The 20185-nt window shown below is 44.4% G+C and overlaps 2 protein-coding genes across 5 annotated transcripts; both read left to right on the forward strand.

The window, feature by feature from the left end:
- Positions 1 to 6859: 6859 nt before the first annotated feature.
- On the forward strand, positions 6860 to 12325 carry PSME3 (proteasome (prosome, macropain) activator subunit 3 (PA28 gamma; Ki)). Of its 4 annotated transcripts, none has more exons than XM_006901685.1 (11): positions 6860 to 7101; positions 7799 to 7831; positions 7952 to 8014; positions 8215 to 8319; positions 9274 to 9322; positions 10253 to 10365; positions 10597 to 10665; positions 10803 to 10870; positions 10965 to 11019; positions 11132 to 11218; positions 12086 to 12325. In XM_006901685.1, the coding sequence occupies exons 1-11, from the start codon at positions 7060 to 7062 to the stop codon at positions 12164 to 12166; spliced, it is 765 nt and encodes a 254-aa protein (XP_006901747.1). In that variant the 5' UTR covers positions 6860 to 7059; the 3' UTR covers positions 12167 to 12325. The 4 variants fall into 4 exon arrangements, with proteins under 4 accessions (XP_006901747.1, XP_006901745.1, XP_006901748.1 ...); XM_006901683.1 differs by having other exon boundaries at positions 7060 to 7101; positions 10253 to 10401; positions 12086 to 12166; XM_006901684.1 differs by lacking the exon at positions 6860 to 7101 and adding an exon at positions 7621 to 7695 and having other exon boundaries at positions 12086 to 12166.
- Positions 12326 to 15159: 2834 nt separating this feature from the next.
- On the forward strand, positions 15160 to 20171 carry AOC2 (amine oxidase, copper containing 2 (retina-specific)). The gene is made up of 4 exons (XM_006901687.1): positions 15160 to 16747; positions 18942 to 19224; positions 19426 to 19555; positions 19905 to 20171. Exons 1-4 carry the CDS (start codon positions 15160 to 15162, stop codon positions 20169 to 20171), a joined length of 2268 nt encoding a protein of 755 aa, XP_006901749.1.
- The last annotated feature ends 14 nt before the right edge of the window (positions 20172 to 20185 follow it).

Here is a 20185-nt window from a genome sequence, read left to right on the forward strand (position 1 = left end):
ATCTGTATCCTTTTATACTTCCTGTGTGAGCACTGGTGGAAATAAGAGTTTCAGTTTCTCCACATGTTATTCTATTTGGCATCTTTGATCTCTGGTAAAGCCAAACATTTTGCCATGTATTTGCTTGTATTTTCTCTTCTGTGATTTGTGTGCATGGTTTTTGCAATTACTTGCTATGTATTAGAGAGCTGGACAATGATTAGGGATGATAGGAGAGTTGATACCTTTGAGCTGTGGTGCTGGAGAAGAGTACTGAATATTCCATGGACTACTAGAAGAACAAACAAGTTTGTCCTGGAGTGGGTGAAGCCAGGCTGCTCCTTGGAGGCAAGGATTCTGGGACTTTGTCTGACATACTTTGGGCATGTTACAAGGAGAGACCAGTCCTTGGAGAGGGACATCATGCTTGGGAGGGTGGAGGGACAGCGCAGGAGAGGAAGCCCCTCGATGAGATGGATTGACTCAGTTACTGCGGTACTGGGGATAGGTGTGTCGGAGACAATAAGATTGACAAGAGATAGAGGAGGGTTTAGGGCTGTTGTACATAGGGTTGCTATGAGTCACAGGTGACTCAATGGCACATAACAACAACAATAATACATTACTCAATTTTAAAAATTAATTTGCCTAATTTAAGAAAGATATTTTCCTGATATGTAGGGGGGGTATCTGATAGAGAGAGAGATGTAGTTTTAAAAACTGAAACTTGCACCTCATTTTTAAAACTTTTTTTATTATTAATTTCAATGAAAATGTACAGAGACTCTGGATTTCTGTTCATTCACTGTTGCACTTCTCTCCCCTCCCAACCCTCCACCCCAGTACACTCCCCTCTTGAAAAAGTAAAAGAAAAATTGTTTCATTGTTTTACAATCCCTAAGCCCAGGTCTACTCCACTACGCAGACTTTGTTCTGGACTCCTGTCATGACAATAATACCTAATCACATATTCCTTTTAAGTAGTTTTCTCCCTTATCTGTTTCAATGCAGTATACATTATTTATCCCATCTTTCTCAGTCTGCCCCCAACCCTGATGTCAGTCCCATTTTACAACAATGGCACCATGCAGTAGTTGTAGTTTTGCGGCTGAGATATTTCACTTAGCATAATGTCTTCCAGGGTCACCCATTTTGAATACTATTGCATGAGTTCCTTGTTTTTCAATGCACCATAGTATTCCATTGTGTGAATATACCACAGCTTCTCTATCCATTCATTTGCTGATGGGCACATAGGTTGTTTGCAACTCCTTGCTATTGTGAACAAAGCTGCGATAAACATGGGTGTGCATATGCACCTCATTTTTTCCATGACTTATGTTGTTTAGAAAGTCATTCCCATTTGAGGAATGACTTTTCAATCATTCTGAATGTGTTGTTGCAACATTCCATTGAGTAAGTTGCTTTACTTATAATAACCGTATGTGACAGTATAGAACTGTCCATGGGGTTTTCTTGGATTTAAACTACCAATCTTTCAATTGGTAGCCTAGGGCTTAACGAATGCATCATTAGGGTGCCTTTCTAAATGTATATAATCTTCTAAAATTAATATTGAATATGAAACGTGGAACTATAGCAATTTTCTCACAGATAAACTAGCTAGAGATAGTCAATCCCACCATTCCTTCTCCCTCTAGGATTTTTCACCACAGACCCCCTCTAGAACACTCAACAGCACCTAACAACAACTGTTATTATACATAATAATATGTGCTATTATGTACATTTTATAGATGAGAAACCAAGGTATTACTGCATAACTTGTTCAAGGTCATAGAGTTGGAAAATGGCAAAAACCTTTTTTTAACACAGGCAAATTCGACTTCTAAATCAATTTTCACTTATATTACCATCCCCATCCCTCTAGAAACCTGCTACTTTTCTACACCTTTCTGAGATGCAACCAAGCAGGAAGTGAGAATTCCTTGAAGATTATTTCTCTAACAATTTCTATTATTCTAACACCTTCTAGAGGGGATCTGCGGAGGGCTAATAGGTAAAGTGTTGCGCTGCCATCCCAAAGTAATGCGGCTGGAATCCACCAGCTGCTCCCAAGGAGATAATGGGCAATCTCCTTCTGTGCAATTTACAGTCTCTGGAAACCCACTTGGAGGGTCAGCTATGAGTGGAATCTAATCTAGTGCACTGAGATTTAAGTTAAACACCATCCAGTCCTCATAGCACTGCTTTTCTGATGGTAATTTGTTGCAGAGGTCATACAGAACTCACAGACCATACTCACAGTAACATGGTTTATTGGGGAAGTAAAAGGTTCTAATTCAGGATCAGGATCAACTTGGAAGTAACAGGAACTATCCAGTTGAAGGGTCTTGTTTGTCAACTTCTAGCTAGGGCAGCTTTCGGCTTTTTCTTGATTTTTGTCTACAGACAGAACTTACTTCTTGGCTTGGTTTCTGCAGCTGGGCTTCACTCAGGCCTAGCCTCTGTTCAGCCTGGCCAAGTACTCCAGCTCTGCTAGCTCCACCTTTTAAGGGTTTTGAGGCATCTCATTTCACAAAGAAGTCTTCAGCGTGAAGGTACTCAGTTCTTGCCCTCTGTGGCTGGAAAACCAGAGTCATGGTCTCTGGTCTTGCTGGTCTGTTTCTGCTGTTTTGATGTCATCATTCCTCTTACACTGTTCCTCACCATCTATTATCATCTCCAGTGTTACAGCTGTCTCCTGGGTCTAGGAAGTTCCCAGCAAAGAGAAGGCTCTGGATCCAAAGGATATGCTCCTTTCTCAGCTCTTCTTCTTGGTAATCGTCATGTTCCCCCTATTCACCTCTGAGATAACTCATTTTAAACTTAGGAGAATAGCAAAACTGAGCAATCCCTTCATTAGGATTCCATATACCTTATGTGCTTCTTGTTGTTGTTAAATGCCGTCAAGTCGCAGGAGACTCATAGCGACCCTATGAAGGAGAGTCCTCAACACTTGGGTGCCTTTCATCCTCTCTCCAGGTTCATAGCATTTCCGGAGGCAAGCTATTACAGAAGTGGATGCCACGCCTCCTTCCAAGCTTGTTTTAATCAGGGAGCTCCACCCCACTCTCTGTCCACATTGGGTAACCAGCCATTAATGCATTTGACACATCAGTGTCATAATGTTCAGCCTCACAGCAACCACAAATTACCACTGTACGGCAACTTGTACACCAGGGCTATATGACCTAGAGGAATGTCTGAACAAAAACAATGAAAGACAGGCCCAAGGGCCGCAGATTAAAAGTCACCCACCTTCGGCTTGGTAGCATTGCCTTCTGTCCACTGGGCCAGCTGATCTCTCTCTCTCTACTTATGCGCTTAGTCTTACCAAAAGGACAAACAGATATGTCTTGGAAAATGCAGCCAGTGTGCTCCTTGAAGGCAAGGATGGTGAAGTTTCATCTCTCATAGTTTGGACATGTTTCTAGGAGATGCTATTCCTCAGTGGGGGATGTCATGCTTAGAAAGGTAGAGGGTCAGTGAAAGAGAGGAAGACCCTAAAGAGATGGATGTACATGGTGACTGCAGCAATGGCTCAAGTGAGTCAGAGATGATGAGAGTGGCACAGGATAGGATAGGATTTAGGTCTGTTGTTCATAGGGTTGCTATGAGCCATACTCGACTTAATGGTACCTAACCACTACAATCCCTGCAAACAAACTCCACCGCTGTCAAGACAATTACAACTCGGAGTTGTACCACTACTCATATTTGTAAAGCTGTCAATCTTCATGAGAAGAGACAGCCCATCTTTTTCCTGTGGATCAGCTGGTAAATTTGAACTGCTAAACTTTTAGTTAGCAGCTTACACATTACATACTACACCACCAGGGCACCTTATCAGGGGAGGTCAATCTCTGAAAAGGACATCCTGCTTGGAAAAGTAGAGAGTCAGTGAGAGAGAGGAAAAGCCTCACTAGGATGACTGACACAGTGTAACGGTGGCTGTAAGCAGAGACTGAGGAGGGTGCGGGATCAGATAGTTTTTGCTTGGCTGTACAAGAATTAACATGACTCAGAGCCAACATGACAACATCTAGCCACAGTCCTTGCAAGGTACCATGCACCTTATTTGCATAATTGGCAAGTGGTCTAAGTCCCTTGATGGGCCTCAAATACTTTATTTGCATGGTCTCATCCAATCATTTCAAGACCATGGCTAGGAAGACCAGGTAAGAGCGATCCATCACACAATGGTGTACGGTCAGGCAGGGGTTTCTTTTGCTGTGTATAGGGTTACTTTAAGTCAAAACCACCACAGTGGTACCTAACAACAGATTTAGTAATTGGATGAGGAGGAAGTATTTGTATCTGTTTTCTCTACGAAAATGGAGCCAAGACCATTAACTGGAGGCTAAGAGAGGGGATGTTGGAAGCTGAAGATGAGAAAGGATGGCAGTCATTTTAGAGTGTGGGAGACTGGATTTGTTCGTAGCAAGCTCTAGGCTCTCAGGTGGTGGTGTGCAGTCATTTGAGTTTTGTAGATATGAATTTAAAGTGAGACTACTCATTAGTGATTACACAGTGATCACATGTGATTTATAAACATCCAGGAAAGAATGTTGTTATTGTTAGGTGTCATTAAGTCGACTGAGATTCATAGTGAACTTATGAACAGCAGATCTGAACCTTGCCCTATCCTGTGCCATCCTTATTATCACCAACACATTTGAGCCCACTGTTACAATCACCACGTCAACCTTTCTTGTCGTGGGTCTTCCTCTCTTATGCTGACCTTTATAAGCATGATGCCCTTCTTCAAGAGCTATTGTTGTTAGGTGTCAGCAAGTCGACTAAGACTCACAGTGACACTAGGAACAATAGCTCTGAACCCTGCCCTATCCCGAACTAATCTCATCATCTCTGACTCCTGCCCTGACCCCTCCTAATAACATGCCCAAAGTATAAGAGATGGAGTGTCACTATCCAAAGAACAACCTGTTTTTATTTTTTCCAGGACAGACTTATTTGTTCTCTTGGCTGTCCATAGGACAGTGAGTCCAATTTTCAGATGCAGAGCAAACAACTGGGAAGACCATGACCATGGCTAATGGTGCTCTTAGCACCACTCACTGAACAAACATATAAACAGAGAAATGAAGTATTATATAAAACATCTGGGTGGCTGAAGAGGGAGAATAAAGAATATATATCTGTTTTCTTACAGTTTACTTGAAAAAGAAAGGAGATAATTGAGAAGCTGTATTTCAGCAAGCACAAATATTAAGCTCTCAAATAGGTTACAACCTCTGAAGGCAATGTAGCATACCGACATAGAGAACACAGAATGGAACTAATTTGAGCAAGAATTTCTGAAGTTTCAGATCAGATTTCAAAGTTACATGAAACATTAACAGAAAGCTGAAGTAAAAGGGCCCAAAAAATGTTCTCAATTAATGAGCAAAATGATAGCACGAATTTTGCTTGATGTATAAATAAAGCTTGAAAACATGAATGATAATTATTAAAATTTAAGGAATAACTTTTTTATGCTAAACACTAACTGGTAACTCATATGACAATTATTATTTAGTACTTGTTTTGTGCACTGTGTTGTTTTACAGATTATTTCTAATATTCATTATAAAACTACAAAATTAGACTTGGTTATTTATTAGCCAACTATTAAAATTACATTTCATATATGAGACTGAGAGTCAGCAGTTCAGTAACTTGGTCAAGAATCTAGTTAATAAAGAAGTGACCTAGGCTTTGAAGCTAAGTCTCTCTGATTCCCTAGGCCTTCAGTTCTTTTTTTCACTCCTCTCTACCCAGGGCTTGGCATTCCATCCATTATAAGGGTTCTCATTGCTAACTCTTTTACATCCATTAGCTCTCAGCTTAAACATCACTTCAACAGAAAACCACCCTTGCCTACTCTAAAATAACCCCCCAAAATCAAATCCAAAGCTTTGTATTTGATTCCTGCCCAATATGTTTTCAAGGCTGTACACTTTAACCCATTTTTCACCCCAAAGTGACTGGTGGATTCAAACTCCCTTCATGTAGGTTAAGGGCCCAACCAGTAACACATTAAGTTACCTACTACACCACCAGGGTCTCTTTAATTGTGATGTGCAAGAAGTGTAAAAATAACACAGCAAGTTATAAAATCTTATTGAGAAGAATATAAACGCTATCAGCATTTTATATCCATTAATATGTTTATTTTAACTGTGACTACCAAAAATTAGATATGTGAAATTAACGTTATTTCTAATTTCTTGGACAAAATTTATTGGGTGAATAACCAGTGCTAAGAGAGTAAGAGAACGAATAGGTGAATGAAAGGTCTTTGCCTTCCATTACACAGCACCGTCCTGGAAATAAGACATGTGAGTTTTGGTTCATCTGGGTTTACGGGATACTGTAGAGTTGAGCTAGTCTGTCCTTACTCTGGGCGTCACTGTGCCCATCAACGAGTACCTTCTGAGGTCTGGAAGTTTATAAGAATTAAGTGGTGGATAAAGTAGGTTAAGTCTAGTGCAAATGAATTAGCCTCAAACCGAGTGCCGCGCGGACAGCGACTTCCTTGGACCAACGTCACTGGGGCGCGACGGCGCAGTCCTTCTCGTTTGCGGGTCCGCAGCAGCTCCCAAGGTTCCTTCGGTGAAGGCGAGTTCCGGGCCAAGAGACTACCCAGTTGCTGATCCTCTTTGTCAGTAAACCACCTTCCGCCGTCCTCCCTCTCACCTCACCCTTACGTAGGGCATAGGGGATCAGCGGAGCTTGTGAGATGCTTCAAGCCGTCAGCTCCGCCCCGATCGCTCAAAGCCGGGGCCCCAAAGCGACTGCGCAGGGCACGTGCGCGTCCTAGCTGGAGTCCCGGCGATTGGCTGTGACGTAACTTCCGGCGTGAGAGGCGAAAGCCGGGAGGGCGAGCGAGAGAGCGAGCAGGCAGCAGGCGGGCGGGCGGCCGGCATTGAGGGAGGGAACGATCGAGCAGTGAGTGAACCAGAGAAGGCAGTGGTGTCCCGAGGGCAGCCGAGATTCCCCCTGCCCCGTGGGCCCCCTCCCCGAAGCCCACAGCGCCTCGGGTCTCCAGCGGAACGGACACGGCCCGGCCTGGCCATGGCCTCGTTGCTGAAGGTGGATCAGGAAGTGAAGCTCAAGGTAGCGGCACCGGTCAGAGCTTCCACACCCTTCACGTCGTTCCCTCAGCAGTCTGAATGACTCCCCACACCTCATGGCGTCTTTGTCTCCCTGGGGATGCCAGCTCTGAGCTTCCGCTTGGCTGAACCCAGCCCCCCCACTCCGGAGACAGCATCAGGGGTGGGGGAGAATAATATAGGATGGCCGTTAGTACCCATCTGGTGATGGAGAGCATCAGGAGATCTTGGTGGACACGTGCGAGTCTCAATTGTCCGGACCAGTGACAGCTGGAAATCTAGTCCAGCACCTTCCCCGCCCGGTTGCTGCAGCTGCCGCCCCTGCCCTTGGCGTCATGCCTACCCCATATCCTATAGGCCCGATGTGGGTGGAGGATCGGCACGTTTGTGAGCGCACATCTCATCTACCTGTCTTTTGTCTCTATCTAGTCCAGTCAGCTCTGGACAAAGAGGGTGGGTGGGTGGGAGGGAGGGAAGAAAGACAGGTAGGTGCAGCCTTCAAGCCCCACTTCTCTCTCAAAAAATGGAAAAATGGATCCTCAAAAAAATAAAATATTTACAGTCTGGGGGTCTCTCAGCTTCTCATTACAATTACAAGGTGAGGGAAAGGCAACTGGATTTGGAATTTCCCATCCTTGCCCTCACCTCGTTTCTAGGTACTAGATTTGCTTTTGCTGAATTGGTCTCTCTGTCAATTTTAGGTTGATTCTTTCAGAGAGCGGATCACAAGTGAGGTGAGTGAAATAGATTAAAAAATTCATGTGCTAATTATTAGTTGATAGCTTCCTAACATAGATTATCTATAGATAGACTTTCCTATAGTTACTTACTCAGCCCTGTTCCCTCACCTTTAGGCAGAAGACTTGGTGGCAAATTTTTTCCCAAAGAAGTTATTAGAACTTGATAGTTTTTTGAAGGTGAGCGTCCCATTTCTTTCCCCCCAATTTTCCCCAGTTTTCAATTTTGCTCTGATCTTTTGTTAAATGGAGCATAGTACATGTTGATTCACTTTTGGTTTGTACTGTCAAGGTCTGTCTCGTTTCTTGCCCTGCATGTGAAATACTTATTTTGTTCAGCATTAAAATTTTTTTTTTTTTGGTGGGCATCTCTCTTTTAGGAACCCATCTTAAATATCCATGACCTCACCCAGATCCACTCAGACATGAATCTCCCAGTCCCTGATCCCATTCTTCTCACCAATAGCCACGATGGATTGGATGGTGTAAGTGTTGTAATTTTGTGTAGCTTTCTGTTCTTAAGCGATTAGGTTAGGTTCTTAGTCCTCTGCTTCCTGGTCAGTTTGAACATGTACACAGGTTCATGTGCAGTGGAATTTTGAACTAGGAACCTGGACTCTGAATCTCATAGCACACTTCCATTAGACTCTGTTCATCTATAGCATAAGGAGAATACCTGCTCATTTTTACACTCAAGGTATAGGATTAAAATAACTGTAGATTTTGTGGTCTTTTCCAATTTTCTTACCCATTTTTCCATGGCTAGATTAAGCCCTTGTCATATAATTGTAGTCTTCATCTTTTCTGTATTTCTTTAGGACCTCTCTCATTACCATTATATCAGATTCAGCTCGTAGCTGACCCACCAGCACATTTTCTGATGCTGTAAATCAAGGAAGGAGGGTGCCTGTTTTTTCCCCTTTGTAACTACTGATAGAGTCCTTGTTAGTATTAACTAATCTGTTTTGTTTTTTATATTACTATCTAAGTAATAAAATTTAGACTTCTGGAATGCAGGAACTGTCTTAATCATTGTGTCCTCAACACCCAGCATTGTGCCTAGTATGCAGTAGAAGCTAAGTGTTAATGGAATTTGTGCTTCTTGTGGAATCTGCAGATTTGTGCATATTCCTTAATTATCTCACTCTATGTTGATTGGTTTCTTTTTGATATTTTTTTGACAGTTACCCCTCTCTTAGCCCCCTACCGTTGCTTATTTCTCTCCTTTTATTTAATGAAATATTGGATTTTCCCCGCTAGATTATAAATTGCTCTGTGCTAAGAAAGAAACTTTTCTTAAACCTCTATGTGCTTAATAAATTGTGCATAAATTGATAAAACCAACTTTTAGTGTTTAGGAAGGTATTGAACGTGCTTGAAGAGTTTATTGGGATGGGATGTTGAAGGCAGGCTAATTCACACCTCTGTTGTATCCTCAGCCCACTTACAAGAAACGAAGATTGGATGAATGTGAAGAGGCCTTCCAAGGTAAGAGCCACCCCATCTGTCAGTATTGACTCACATCCCTGAGAATCAGGATCTGGAATTCTTCCAACCAGAAATTTTATTTCCTAGAGCCAGCATTCCCAGATCTTCAGACATGGTTATGTTTAGTCCTAAACTTACTTTCCAGTGAGGAGGGAGGATTTAACTTTGGACTGCCTAGGGAGAAAAAAGTTGTATGTAGGATATGAAGATACACATTTTCATTGAGAGAAGTTCCAAGGTTATATTACTTTTCCCTTCAAGAAAATTGATACATTACATCTTAATGCATTTGTTTTAACTGTTAAAAGTTACTGATATGCTTCAAGGGAGCTCTGGTGGCCTAGTGGTAAGAATCTGCATTGCAATCCCAGAGGCTCGTGGTTCAGATCCACCGGATGCTCTGCTAGAGAAGGAGAGGCAATCTCCTGTACCAGTCAGATCCAATTTGATGGTACACACACACAAAAATTGTAAAAAAAAGAAAATTATGGATATGCTTTAACACGTTGCCGCAAATGACGGTAATACATCGGGGGATAAAAAAGTGTTTCTAAGCACGGTCGTCAATTTAAAAGTGTGCGGCAATGTGTTAATAGTGAGCATAGATCACTGTTAGTTAATTTTTAAGACATAATAGATGGGAATGATCATATGACACACAATGTGAATGGGAAAAAAATTCCTAAAGATAAAATGTAATGAAATAAAAGCTATTGGTATACTTTAAACACTTATTTTTTATCACTTGGGCTGTTTGATTAAAATAGTGGTGTCATGGATTATAGGAAGGGTTATGACAGAAGGCAGAGATCATAGCATCTTTTTTTTTAGATCATAGCATCTAATGAGTGTGATAGAAGACAGACAAGTGGAGGAGTTTCTGTCTTCCTCTTCACCCCAGTCATTTCTCCTTTTTCATGTTCTTACCAGGAACCAAGGTGTTTGTGATGCCCAACGGGATGCTAAAAAGCAACCAGCAGCTGGTGGACATTATTGAGAAAGTGAAACCTGAGATCCGGCTGCTGATTGAGAAATGCAATACGGTGAGACAGGCTAGTGACCTATGCATTGGCCCCCCAGTAGTCCCTCTTATATGACGAAGTATGATGTCTAGGGAGCAGGAGGCCTGTAGACAGTGTTTGGGGCTGGCAGATTAGGTCTTGACTCCTGTGCCCTTAGCAACTGCTCTCAGTAGCCTGACTCATGCACTTCAGGGATTAAGCAGAAAAGTTTTAAGATTCTCATGTGTGTGTTTTGGTCCCCTCACTGTCCAGGTCAAAATGTGGGTACAACTTCTGATTCCCAGGATAGAAGATGGGAACAACTTTGGGGTATCCATTCAGGTAATATACTTGCTTGTGGTAAACTGGGAGGAAAGATTTGGGAGGAACTTCTGTCTACCTGCTCCGTCTGTGGCTTCTGCAAGGTGATTTGTGGAACTGACTTTCAACTTAACCTGTTTCGGTTTTTTTCCTTTTAGGAAGAGACAGTTGCAGAACTAAGGACTGTGGAAAGTGAAGCTGCCTCTTATCTGGATCAGATTTCTAGGTAGGTTTGCTTAGACTTGACTCAGGAAGTGGGAATTTTGAGGTATAAGAGACTATCCAAGGTCTCCTACAGCTTCCTTTTTTCTCTCTTCCAGATATTATATTACAAGAGCCAAATTGGTTTCTAAAATAGCTAAATATCCCCATGTGGTAAGTAAGGGTTTTGTGGCTTGAGGGTAGAAGTGGTTGGACTGGGAAGACTGATGGGAAAGGGCTGCCTGTGGCCTTGGGAACAAGCCTTTTCCTCTGTCCCTGCTTTCAGGAGGACTATCGTCGCACTGTCACAGAGATTGATGAGAAAGAATACATCAGTCTTCGGCTCATCATATCAGAGCTAAGGAATCAATATGTGAGTAACCTGGGTTTCTGCCTGCAGTTGTCCTGGTTTCTCTTAATTCTGATGATAGTTTTTTTGCCCTTCTCTGGAGGTTAACCTGAGAGAGAGATAAAAATAAAGAGAAAAGATTTTGAGTATTGAGAAGCGTGAAATCATCAGGGCTGCCTAGCTGGTCATACTTTTTTTGCTTAAGTTGAGGAGGAGATGTTGGAGAGAATACATTAATAGTGGTTAAGAGATGAGTATTATAGACAGACAGTCAGCTCATAATGTGTGACTTTAAGCAAGTTGTTTATCATCTCAGACTTCACCTTAAGATGATACTTCAAAAACAAACAAACAAACAAAAAAGATGATACTTCATTGATTTCACAAGGATAGTTTTAGAATCGAAGTTAGATACTAAGTTAAAGGAGTGGCATGATTCTTCATACCAATTAAGTGCTCTGTAAATGTTAGTTGTTACTGGATGCTTAGAGTCTTGGAAATTAGATGAAGGCTCTAGAACCAGTGTTAGGGTGTAGACAAGGTAGGGCACCTACCCTGAGTGAAGTTTCCAGGTGAGTGAAATTGAGATTATGTCTGGGGGGGGGGGCTCTTTGTGTGTGTCTTTTTTTAAAAAAATTTCATTATTTTCTCTGTGTGTGTACTGTCAAATTGGATCTGACTGGTACAGGAGGAGATGGCCCCTCCTTCTCTGGCAGAGCATCTGGTGGATTCGAACCACATATCTCTGGGATTGCAGTGTACCTTCTTGCCACTAGGCCACCAGAGCTCCCCTAATTAATAATTTTAATGAACATTTACAGAGATTTGTGTGTGTTTTTTATGAATTGGGTATGCTACAGATGTCTGATGCCTTGATCTTACTTCTCCCAGGTCACTCTACATGACATGATACTGAAAAATATTGAGAAGATCAAACGGCCCCGTAGCAGCAACGCAGAGACACTGTACTGAGGCCAGGGCCAGGGCCAGGGGACTCTGTGAGTCTGGCTCAAGACCGACATTGCCTTGGTTTGTTACATGACTATCGTGATGGGGAAACTGGCTGGAAATCGTAATCACACCGCTCTCTGTTTTTAGTTAGAGTCTAATGAAACTCTCATCTAGTTCTGTGATGTGTTTACCTCTTTTTTCAGGCCTCAGGAACTCTTCTACTTCCCTCTCTAATGCCCCCATCTGACCTACCTGCCCTCATTTCTGGAGAAGCGCTGCTTTGTGTGTGCAGGATCTGGGCATGGATAGACTTGTGCTTTCTTTTTCCCTCCTTTTTCCCTCATGTGTCTTAGCCTTTGTTTTCATCTTTCTGATGGTTAGTTGATGAGAAGCTAAGAGACCTGGAAGGGAAGTGCTAGGTGTTTTTATAGGAACTGGGTTAGGGGAATGGCTCCTCTCTTCCTGACGTAGTTAGTGTCTCTTGCTTCTGTGAGACATTGATTCTGCCTGGCCACAACCAGTAACTTAAGGTTTCCCATTTATATACATCCCATCTTGAGCTGGGTCACAAGGAACACCTTAGACCTTCAGCCAAGTCCTTTGCTTCTTGAGATGTTTTTAAATGAGGTTTTCACATACACATAGTATACATGTGTACACACACAGCACACCTTCTTCTACCATTACCTCCCCTGCCCTCCCAATCCTGACACATACCTTTCAGAAGGAGGTGATAGTTTTTGCAGTCATCATACACCCAGACAAAAGCCCTGGACCCATCTTTCCTGATATTATAGCCTACAGGGGCTCAGAATCAGTGGAGAACTGAGAAGATGAGAAGCAGAGGGAATGGGGAAGGTTCCCTTCTTTCTCTGTGACTCAGGTCTTTTTCACTGTTACTGCAAAGGCTGACTTCTGATTCCTTGGGGCCTCTTCACAGATCAGTTGTAAATTGGGGTTGGTGGCATCCTGCAACTGTGAGGTCTTAATGCTGCTGTTCCTGCTGGTCTTTGCCCTTTGGGAACTATTCCCTTTATTTATAGTATTATGCTTCCAGGGAGAGTAGGTAGGGGTATTTGTGTTTGTGTGTGTGCACACACTTGGACGTGTATATGGACATGTACACGCACATGTTTGTGTGCGTGTGAATATCTGCTGGATAAAGCTAACCATAGAAGAGTTGCCTCCCGCCTCTGGAATTCCCCCAGAGGTAGCATTTATTGTTACAGCTTTTGTTGTCACCCTGTATCAGACCCCAGCTTTGTTACTCTACCCTACTGGAGAGTTGATTCCACAGTCAGTCTGCCAGTGATTTTCTCAGTGTCTAGTCCCTACTTTCATTCTTCCCTCTCTGTCTTCCAAGCCCTAGTCGTATTTCTACGATAGGGATGTATCGCTTTTACTCACAGTATGCTCTAGAGAAGGAGTCAGAATGTTGTCTTCCCGTGAGTAGTACTCAGTAACAAACCATTGCATTTTAGATGGGCAGTGCCCCTATCCACCCTCCAGATCCCTTCTATCCTAAAGCCCTTTCCTCCTCCTGCCATGTGTTTCTCAGTTTCCTTTTTTGTTTGTTGAATTGTTTCTCCATCCTTTCTCCTCACCCTACCACTCTTGGATCGTAATGTAAAAATCTTTTACCATGTCAAGAAATTATTAAAATGCAGGTACTTTGACTTCTTTTTAAAGTCACAGACCCTGGTGCGATGCTCTGGTGGTTGGGGACATGGAAGTACCATGGGCGTGTGCACTTAGACACACACCTCCACATACACCTCGGCCAACCTCCTTGAATGCCCTTATTCCAGAAGAGCCGCCTCTTTTCTTTGGAATAATGGAAATACTGAGGCTTCTGGCTACATGAGGCAAGGGTGGGGTCCTCTTTTTATCTTTAGTCTGAATTATGTGAAAGTTAGCTCTTCCTGAACCTAAGCTGCCGCTGATTGCCACCCTCACAAAACTCCAGCTCCTTTATTCCTCAGTGATACCCATAAACTGCCAGTAGAGGCTGCTATAGTTCCATATGTGGAAAGTGACCTGGTCCAAGGCTACCCAGTTTCTTACTTGCCATATACCAGTTCTCCCAACAATGAATAATGTCTTTGATTTTTTGAGGAGATGCTGGTTCTGATTTTAAGTCAAGTTGAGGGCTACCTAAGGCCCTAACTCCCTCTGAAATAAAATTTTTCTCAACTTCTACCTTGCAAGTAGCCTGGTTTCCAATGAGAACCTTACTGTCAGAGTAAGAATTTGAAGTTCTTGACCATGGGAAGAAGAACATCTCCATATTAGAGATCGTCAGTAGCTAATATTAACATCTATCCTGTGTCAGGCTCTACTCAGCCCCTTAGGTGTACAATTTTCACGATGCTATAAAATAATTTTTATTATCCCTTTTTTGTAGGTTAAGACACTGAGCATTCAGGATAAATAACTCTCACAAGCTCTTACCACTTAGGAAGCTAGAACGGGTTTAGAAGTCTGCCTGCTTATCCCAGGTCCTCAGATTGAGTCATCCTTGCTCATTGAGAAAAAAGTCCTGAAACCTCAGCTCAGAGGCTTGGCATTAAGCAGCAGGCAGAACGCAGTGCTAACTGGTAAACTGGGCAGTGGGTCCTGGAAATAATGAAATGTGCCAGCTGGAAGGTAGGAAAGTGGATAGAGTGCTGGCACGTGGCACACATGACTTAACGGGCATGCGAGCTTTGCATTCCTCCTCAGGCTTACCTTGGGTTGAAGATGTTTAGCTTTCATGGATGGCAGTCAGTAGTTGGTACTGACAAGAGTACTGTTAGCTCAGGGCAGAGAAGAAGGCTGTATACATGTGGAGTAACTCCTTGAGCCAAACCACAGGACAGAAACTTTGACACACAAATCAAGGTCAGAAATTTCCTGCCCGCCCATGGGGTGGAGTTTGCATTCCTGTCTATCCTAGGCAATATAAATCCTGATTTTATGTCAGTGACTGGAAGGAACATTCAGTAGGACACTGGTTTCAGCACTCAGCATCCACCATGAATCTCAAGGTAGTCCTTGTGTTCCTGGTACTGTCTCTTATTACCATCTTCACCCTAGTCTGTGTTCTGCTGACTAGCCAAGGAGTCTCCAGCCAGCTTCCTCGATGCCCTTCTGTACCCCTGAGTGCCCCACCCTGGACACAACCTGTCCAGAGCCAGCTGTTTGCAGACCTGAGCCGAGAGGAACTGACCGCTGTGATGAGCTTTCTGACCCAGAAACTGGGGTCTGGGCTGGTGGATGCAGCCCAGGCCTGGCCCTCAGACAACTGTGTCTTCTCAGTGGAACTGCAGCTCCCCTCCAAGGCAGCAGCCCTGGCCCACCTGAACGGGGTGGGCTCCCCACCTGCCCGAGAGGCCCTGGCCATCGTCTTATTTGGTGGACAAGCCCAGCCCAACGTGAGTGAGCTGGTGGTGGGGCCACTACCCCATCTGTCTTACGTGCGGGATGTGACTTTGGAGCGCCATGGGGGACCCGTGCCCTATCACCGGCGCCCTATGCTGGCAACTGAATATGCCCAGATATGGAGACATTTGAAGGAGGTCGAGTTTCTCAAGGCACCCATCTTCCTGGCTTCTGTCTTCAACTACAACGGCTCCACTTTGGCACCCTTGCATGCCACCCCCCGTGGTTTGCGTTCAGGCGATCGTGCTACCTGGATAGGTCTCTACCACAACATCTCAGGTGTTGGGCTTTTCCTTCACCCAGTGGGGCTGGAGCTCCTGCTGGACCACAGGGCCCTGGACCCTGCCCAGTGGGCTGTCCAGCAGGTCTTCTACCTTGGACACTATTATGCAGACTTGGGCCAGCTGGAACGGGAATTTAAGGCTGGCCGACTGGAAGTAGTTAAAGTTCCTCTGCCTTCACTAAGAGGTGCGTCCTCTCTGAGGTCTCGAGGCTCCCCAGGTCCTCTTCCCCCACTTCAGTTCTCACCCCAGGGCTCTCAGTACAGTGTCCAAGGGAACCTGGTAAAATCTTCCCTCTGGTCATTTGCCTTTGGCCATGGGGTGTACAGCGGCTTGAGGATTTTTGACATTCGGTTTAAGGGTGAGCGAGTGGCCTATGAAGTCAGTGTCCAAGAGTGTGTCTCTGTCTATGGTGGTGAGTCACCCAAGACTATGATGACCCGATACTTGGATAGCACTTACGGTCTTGGCCGTAACAGCAAGGGCTTGGTACGTGGATTGGACTGCCCCTATCAGGCCACAATGGTGGACACCCATGTTTTGATAGGTAAAGGGACAATCCAGTGGTTCCAAGGGGCTGTGTGTGTTTTTGAGGAGGTCCAGGGACTACCACTTCGAAGGCACCACAATTCACTTCAGAGTAATTTCTACGGTGGCCTGGCCAGCTCAGCCCTAGTTGTCAGGTCTGTGGCCTCGGTGGGCAACTACGACTACATTTGGGATTTTGTGTTACATCCAAATGGGGCCATTGAAGGGAGGGTCCATGCTACGGGTTATATCAACACAGAATTCCTGAGTGGGCAAGAGGACAACCTTCTCTTTGGGAACCGTGTTGGGGAGCAAGTGCTGGGGACATTGCACACCCATGCCTTCCACTTCAAGCTGGACCTGGACGTGGCAGGTGAGTGCTGAGGGGATGAAGAGTGAGATCTTCACTTGGGGGCAGGTGGACGGAAATCCCTTAGACCAAACCAAATAAGAGACAAGAAGGTGAGGTTCCATCCTTACCACGTCTGTGGCAATGAATAGTAGAGACCGATTACATTCCACAGCAGTTAGAATGGAATACTGGGCAGCTGGCAAAAGGCATAGAGTTCTGCCTGGCTCTGCTGGCCTGTGACAATTGTGAAATGAAATGAGTGGACCTTCTTACACCCCCCAGCCTGGGCCTGAGAGACACCTGTAGTGCAAGAAGTGTAGACATTAGGTGGGGCTGGAATTGGGGCTCAATTCTAAGGGTTAGCATGGTGACAGTGGAGTCTATCCAGTAGAGGTCTTTAGGGGAAGGGGGTTTCTGAGCTAGGGCTTGTTCCACAGAGTTAAAGACAACTGGTAACATGGGACAATGGCTCCTTCCTTGCCGAGGGCTGTCCCAGTCCTTCGCATGTGTCATCACAGTGGGCTCTGGTGGCTTGGAAGCTGCAGTAAACTTGGTGCAAGCATAGAAAAATGTCCCCATAATAAAGTGGGGTGGGGAGGGGGCTGTAATGGAAATGTGCAACAATAAATGAATGGAAATCCAAGTTCTCTGTAAACTTTAATTAAAATCTCAATAAGAAAAGTGTCTTAAGTACGGTTTGGAGCACCAAGAGGACTTCTTGCCATTGACAGATTCTGTAAAAGAGAATTAGTTTACCAAACCACACTTTAAACTTAGAACACTATACCAGACTCACTGTTTTCTAGTTTGAGGACACAAATTGGTGGGGATTGTGATGGGACAAGAACAAGGATGAGGATGAAGAAGAGCCAAAAGATGAAGTTACTGAAATAAGTTCTTTTTACTAGCTGTTTTGATTTATTTGGGTTGAGATTATTTTCCAATTTAAAATTTGTCTTAATCATATTTGGCATTAAAAAGTCAGTTTTGGGGAAGTAAAAAGTACCTATACTGTGGTCGTGTCTGCAGAGGGAGTTCTGGTGGCCCGTGATGAATTGCCCTGCTAACCAAAAGACTTTGAATTTACTAGTGCCTCCCTTGTGATTCACTGCCTTGGAAACAGGATTATAGAGTTGCAAACAGTGGCAGTGAGTTAGTGTCTGCAACACCACCTGATGTTGGGGGCTGGAAGCATGTGAAAAAGTGACCGTGGATCCGGGACTAGTTTTAACAGCACTTCCTGTGGCTCCACACTTAACTCTCTTAAAGGAGATGAAATTTGTTGATCTGTGCAAAGGAACAGTCATATGTGATCAAGTGCTGTGTGGGGTAGAACAGGTTAGAAATGCAAAGGAATTTCAGGGAGCTCGTGGTTTGAAAATTTTAATCTGTCTGCTGCTTGAAAAGACTGGATTTGGTCTAGCCTATTGGAAAGACAGCAAAGTCTCCCAGCTGGATAGGAGTACAGGGGCCTTGGGAGGAGAAAGCATTTTTCCAGCCAGCTCTTTAGAGATGAATATATCATTCCTTGCATAACTATAAGAATGTTAATGGTCACTTTGATGTGCTTTTTAATTTAGTACAACCTTATTTGTCACTTGTTGGCCATCACAGTATCTACCATTAAGGTAATTACTACTCATAGCAATCCCCCGGTTTCCAAGGCTGTAAATCTTTTTTATTTCTTACATAAAACAGCTATTTTATTAAAGTTTATTATCAACATGAACTGTAACACACTAAGTTCTTTTTTGTGTGGTATACTGACAAACAGAACTGAAAAAAAAACCAAGGAAAGATGATCTGGCTAGTAAGAGTTCTTACCAATAGGCATGTGGACAGACTAGTGAAAATACAAAACACAATAGTACAAATAGGTTTGTCTATGTTAGTCAAATGAACTAGAAACCAAATCTTATTACTGTGGAGTTGATTCTGACTCACAGAAGCCCTTCAGAACAGAGTAGAACTGTCCAAGGCTGTAAATCTTAACAGGAGGAAACCACCCACCTTTCTCCTAAGGAGCTGATGGGTTAGTTACTAGCCCAGTGTGACTTTTGAGTACGTGAAATGTGACTTCTGTAACCAGCTCCTCGCAAGGTGCTCTCTGATGAGTTGCTGTTTGTGGGTCAATGTATTGACGTCATGGGGAAAATGAAGGGCCTGCCCAAGTGACCTCACCTAGTGTGGAATTGCTCTTCTCCTTACCTGGCAGGGCTGAAAAACTGGGTGGTGGCAGAAGATGTGGTGTTTAAACCTGTGGCAGCTCCCTGGAGCCCAGAGTACCAGCTGCACCGCCCACAGCTGACCCGGAAGGTTCTGGAGAGGGAGGACCTGGCAGCATTCTCCTTGGGAAGTTTTCCCCGTTACCTGTACCTGGCCAGCAACCAGACTAATGCCTGGGGTCACCAGCGTGGTTACCGAATCCAGATCCACAGTCCTCCTGGTGTACATGTGCCCGTGGAGAGTGCCATGGAAAGGGCTCTCAGCTGGGGGAGGTGAGGAGGGTCAAGGGTGGTGACCCCCACCTCCATCCAGCTCCTGCAGACCCCATCTCACTATTCATCCCTATATTCCCCTTGGATTCAGGGAGATACGGGGTGAGAGATGTCACACAGAATCTGACCCAAAGGACAGCTGGGCTGTTAAAAGCCCTTGACATTTTCTGATGCTACCTTCCTCCAATAATTCCTGGTCAGATACCAGCTCGCAGTGACGCGGAGGAAGGAAGAAGAGTCACAGAGCAGCAGTGTCTATTACCAGAATGACATATGGACACCCACCATGGCCTTTGCTGACTTCATCAACAATGAAACCCTCTTAGGAGAGGTTGGTAGCCCTCGAAGCAGAGGAGCAGAGCTCCCCTGTGCCAAATATCTTGGCTGCTCAACCTCTGGCAGGAGGGAATAATCCTCTAATTCTCAAATTCAAAGGTCACAGTTCACTGATGACTAACACTGGTCATCCCTCCCTGGGGTAAGATTAGCCACGGGACATTTTTCACTCACTAGCTTCTCACATGGGTCACATGGGATATGGTGTAGACCCAGGCTGCTCTCTGCAGAGCCTTGTCAGCATGGACATAGTTGAGTCTTGAGATTCAGGGATTATAACTGGCATGGGGGTGGTTCTTTGGATTTTGCCTCCCAAGTCCTCTAGTTCCTTCCTCTTCCTGCAGGACCTGGTGGCTTGGGTCACAGCCAGCTTCCTGCACATTCCCCATGCTGAGGATATCCCCAACACAGTGACTCTGGGGAACAAGGTTGGCTTCTTGCTCCGACCCTATAATTTCTTTGATGAAGACCCTTCCATCTTCTCCCCTGGCAGCATCTACTTTGAGAATGGCCAGGATGCTGGGCACTGCAGTGTCAACCCCTTGGCCTGTGTCTCCCATCTGGCAACCTGTGTCCCAGACCTGCCCCCCTTTTCTTATCAAGACCTCTAACTGAGGATGTGGTG

The sequence above is a fragment of the Elephantulus edwardii genome, unplaced genomic scaffold, assembly GCF_000299155.1.
Source record: "Elephantulus edwardii isolate Elephantulus edwardi_28Jun2011 unplaced genomic scaffold, EleEdw1.0 scaffold00340, whole genome shotgun sequence".
NCBI lineage: Eukaryota > Metazoa > Chordata > Mammalia > Macroscelidea > Macroscelididae > Elephantulus > Elephantulus edwardii.

Excerpts from the sequence above, each read along its gene's own strand:
- PSME3 (XM_006901683.1), top strand. The coding sequence starts at position 7,060 with ATGGCCTCGTTGCTGAAGGTGGATCAGGAAGTGAAGCTCAAG. Across the intron at positions 8,320-9,273 it reads GCCACGATGGATTGGATGGT|CCCACTTACAAGAAACGAAG; the intron begins GTAAGTGTTGTA and ends TTGTATCCTCAG. Across the intron at positions 11,219-12,085 it reads CAGAGCTAAGGAATCAATAT|GTCACTCTACATGACATGAT; the intron begins GTGAGTAACCTG and ends TACTTCTCCCAG.
- AOC2 (XM_006901687.1), top strand. The coding sequence starts at position 15,160 with ATGAATCTCAAGGTAGTCCTTGTGTTCCTGGTACTGTCTCTTATTACC. Across the intron at positions 19,225-19,425 it reads AGGGCTCTCAGCTGGGGGAG|ATACCAGCTCGCAGTGACGC; the intron begins GTGAGGAGGGTC and ends ATTCCTGGTCAG. Across the intron at positions 19,556-19,904 it reads ATGAAACCCTCTTAGGAGAG|GACCTGGTGGCTTGGGTCAC; the intron begins GTTGGTAGCCCT and ends CTCTTCCTGCAG.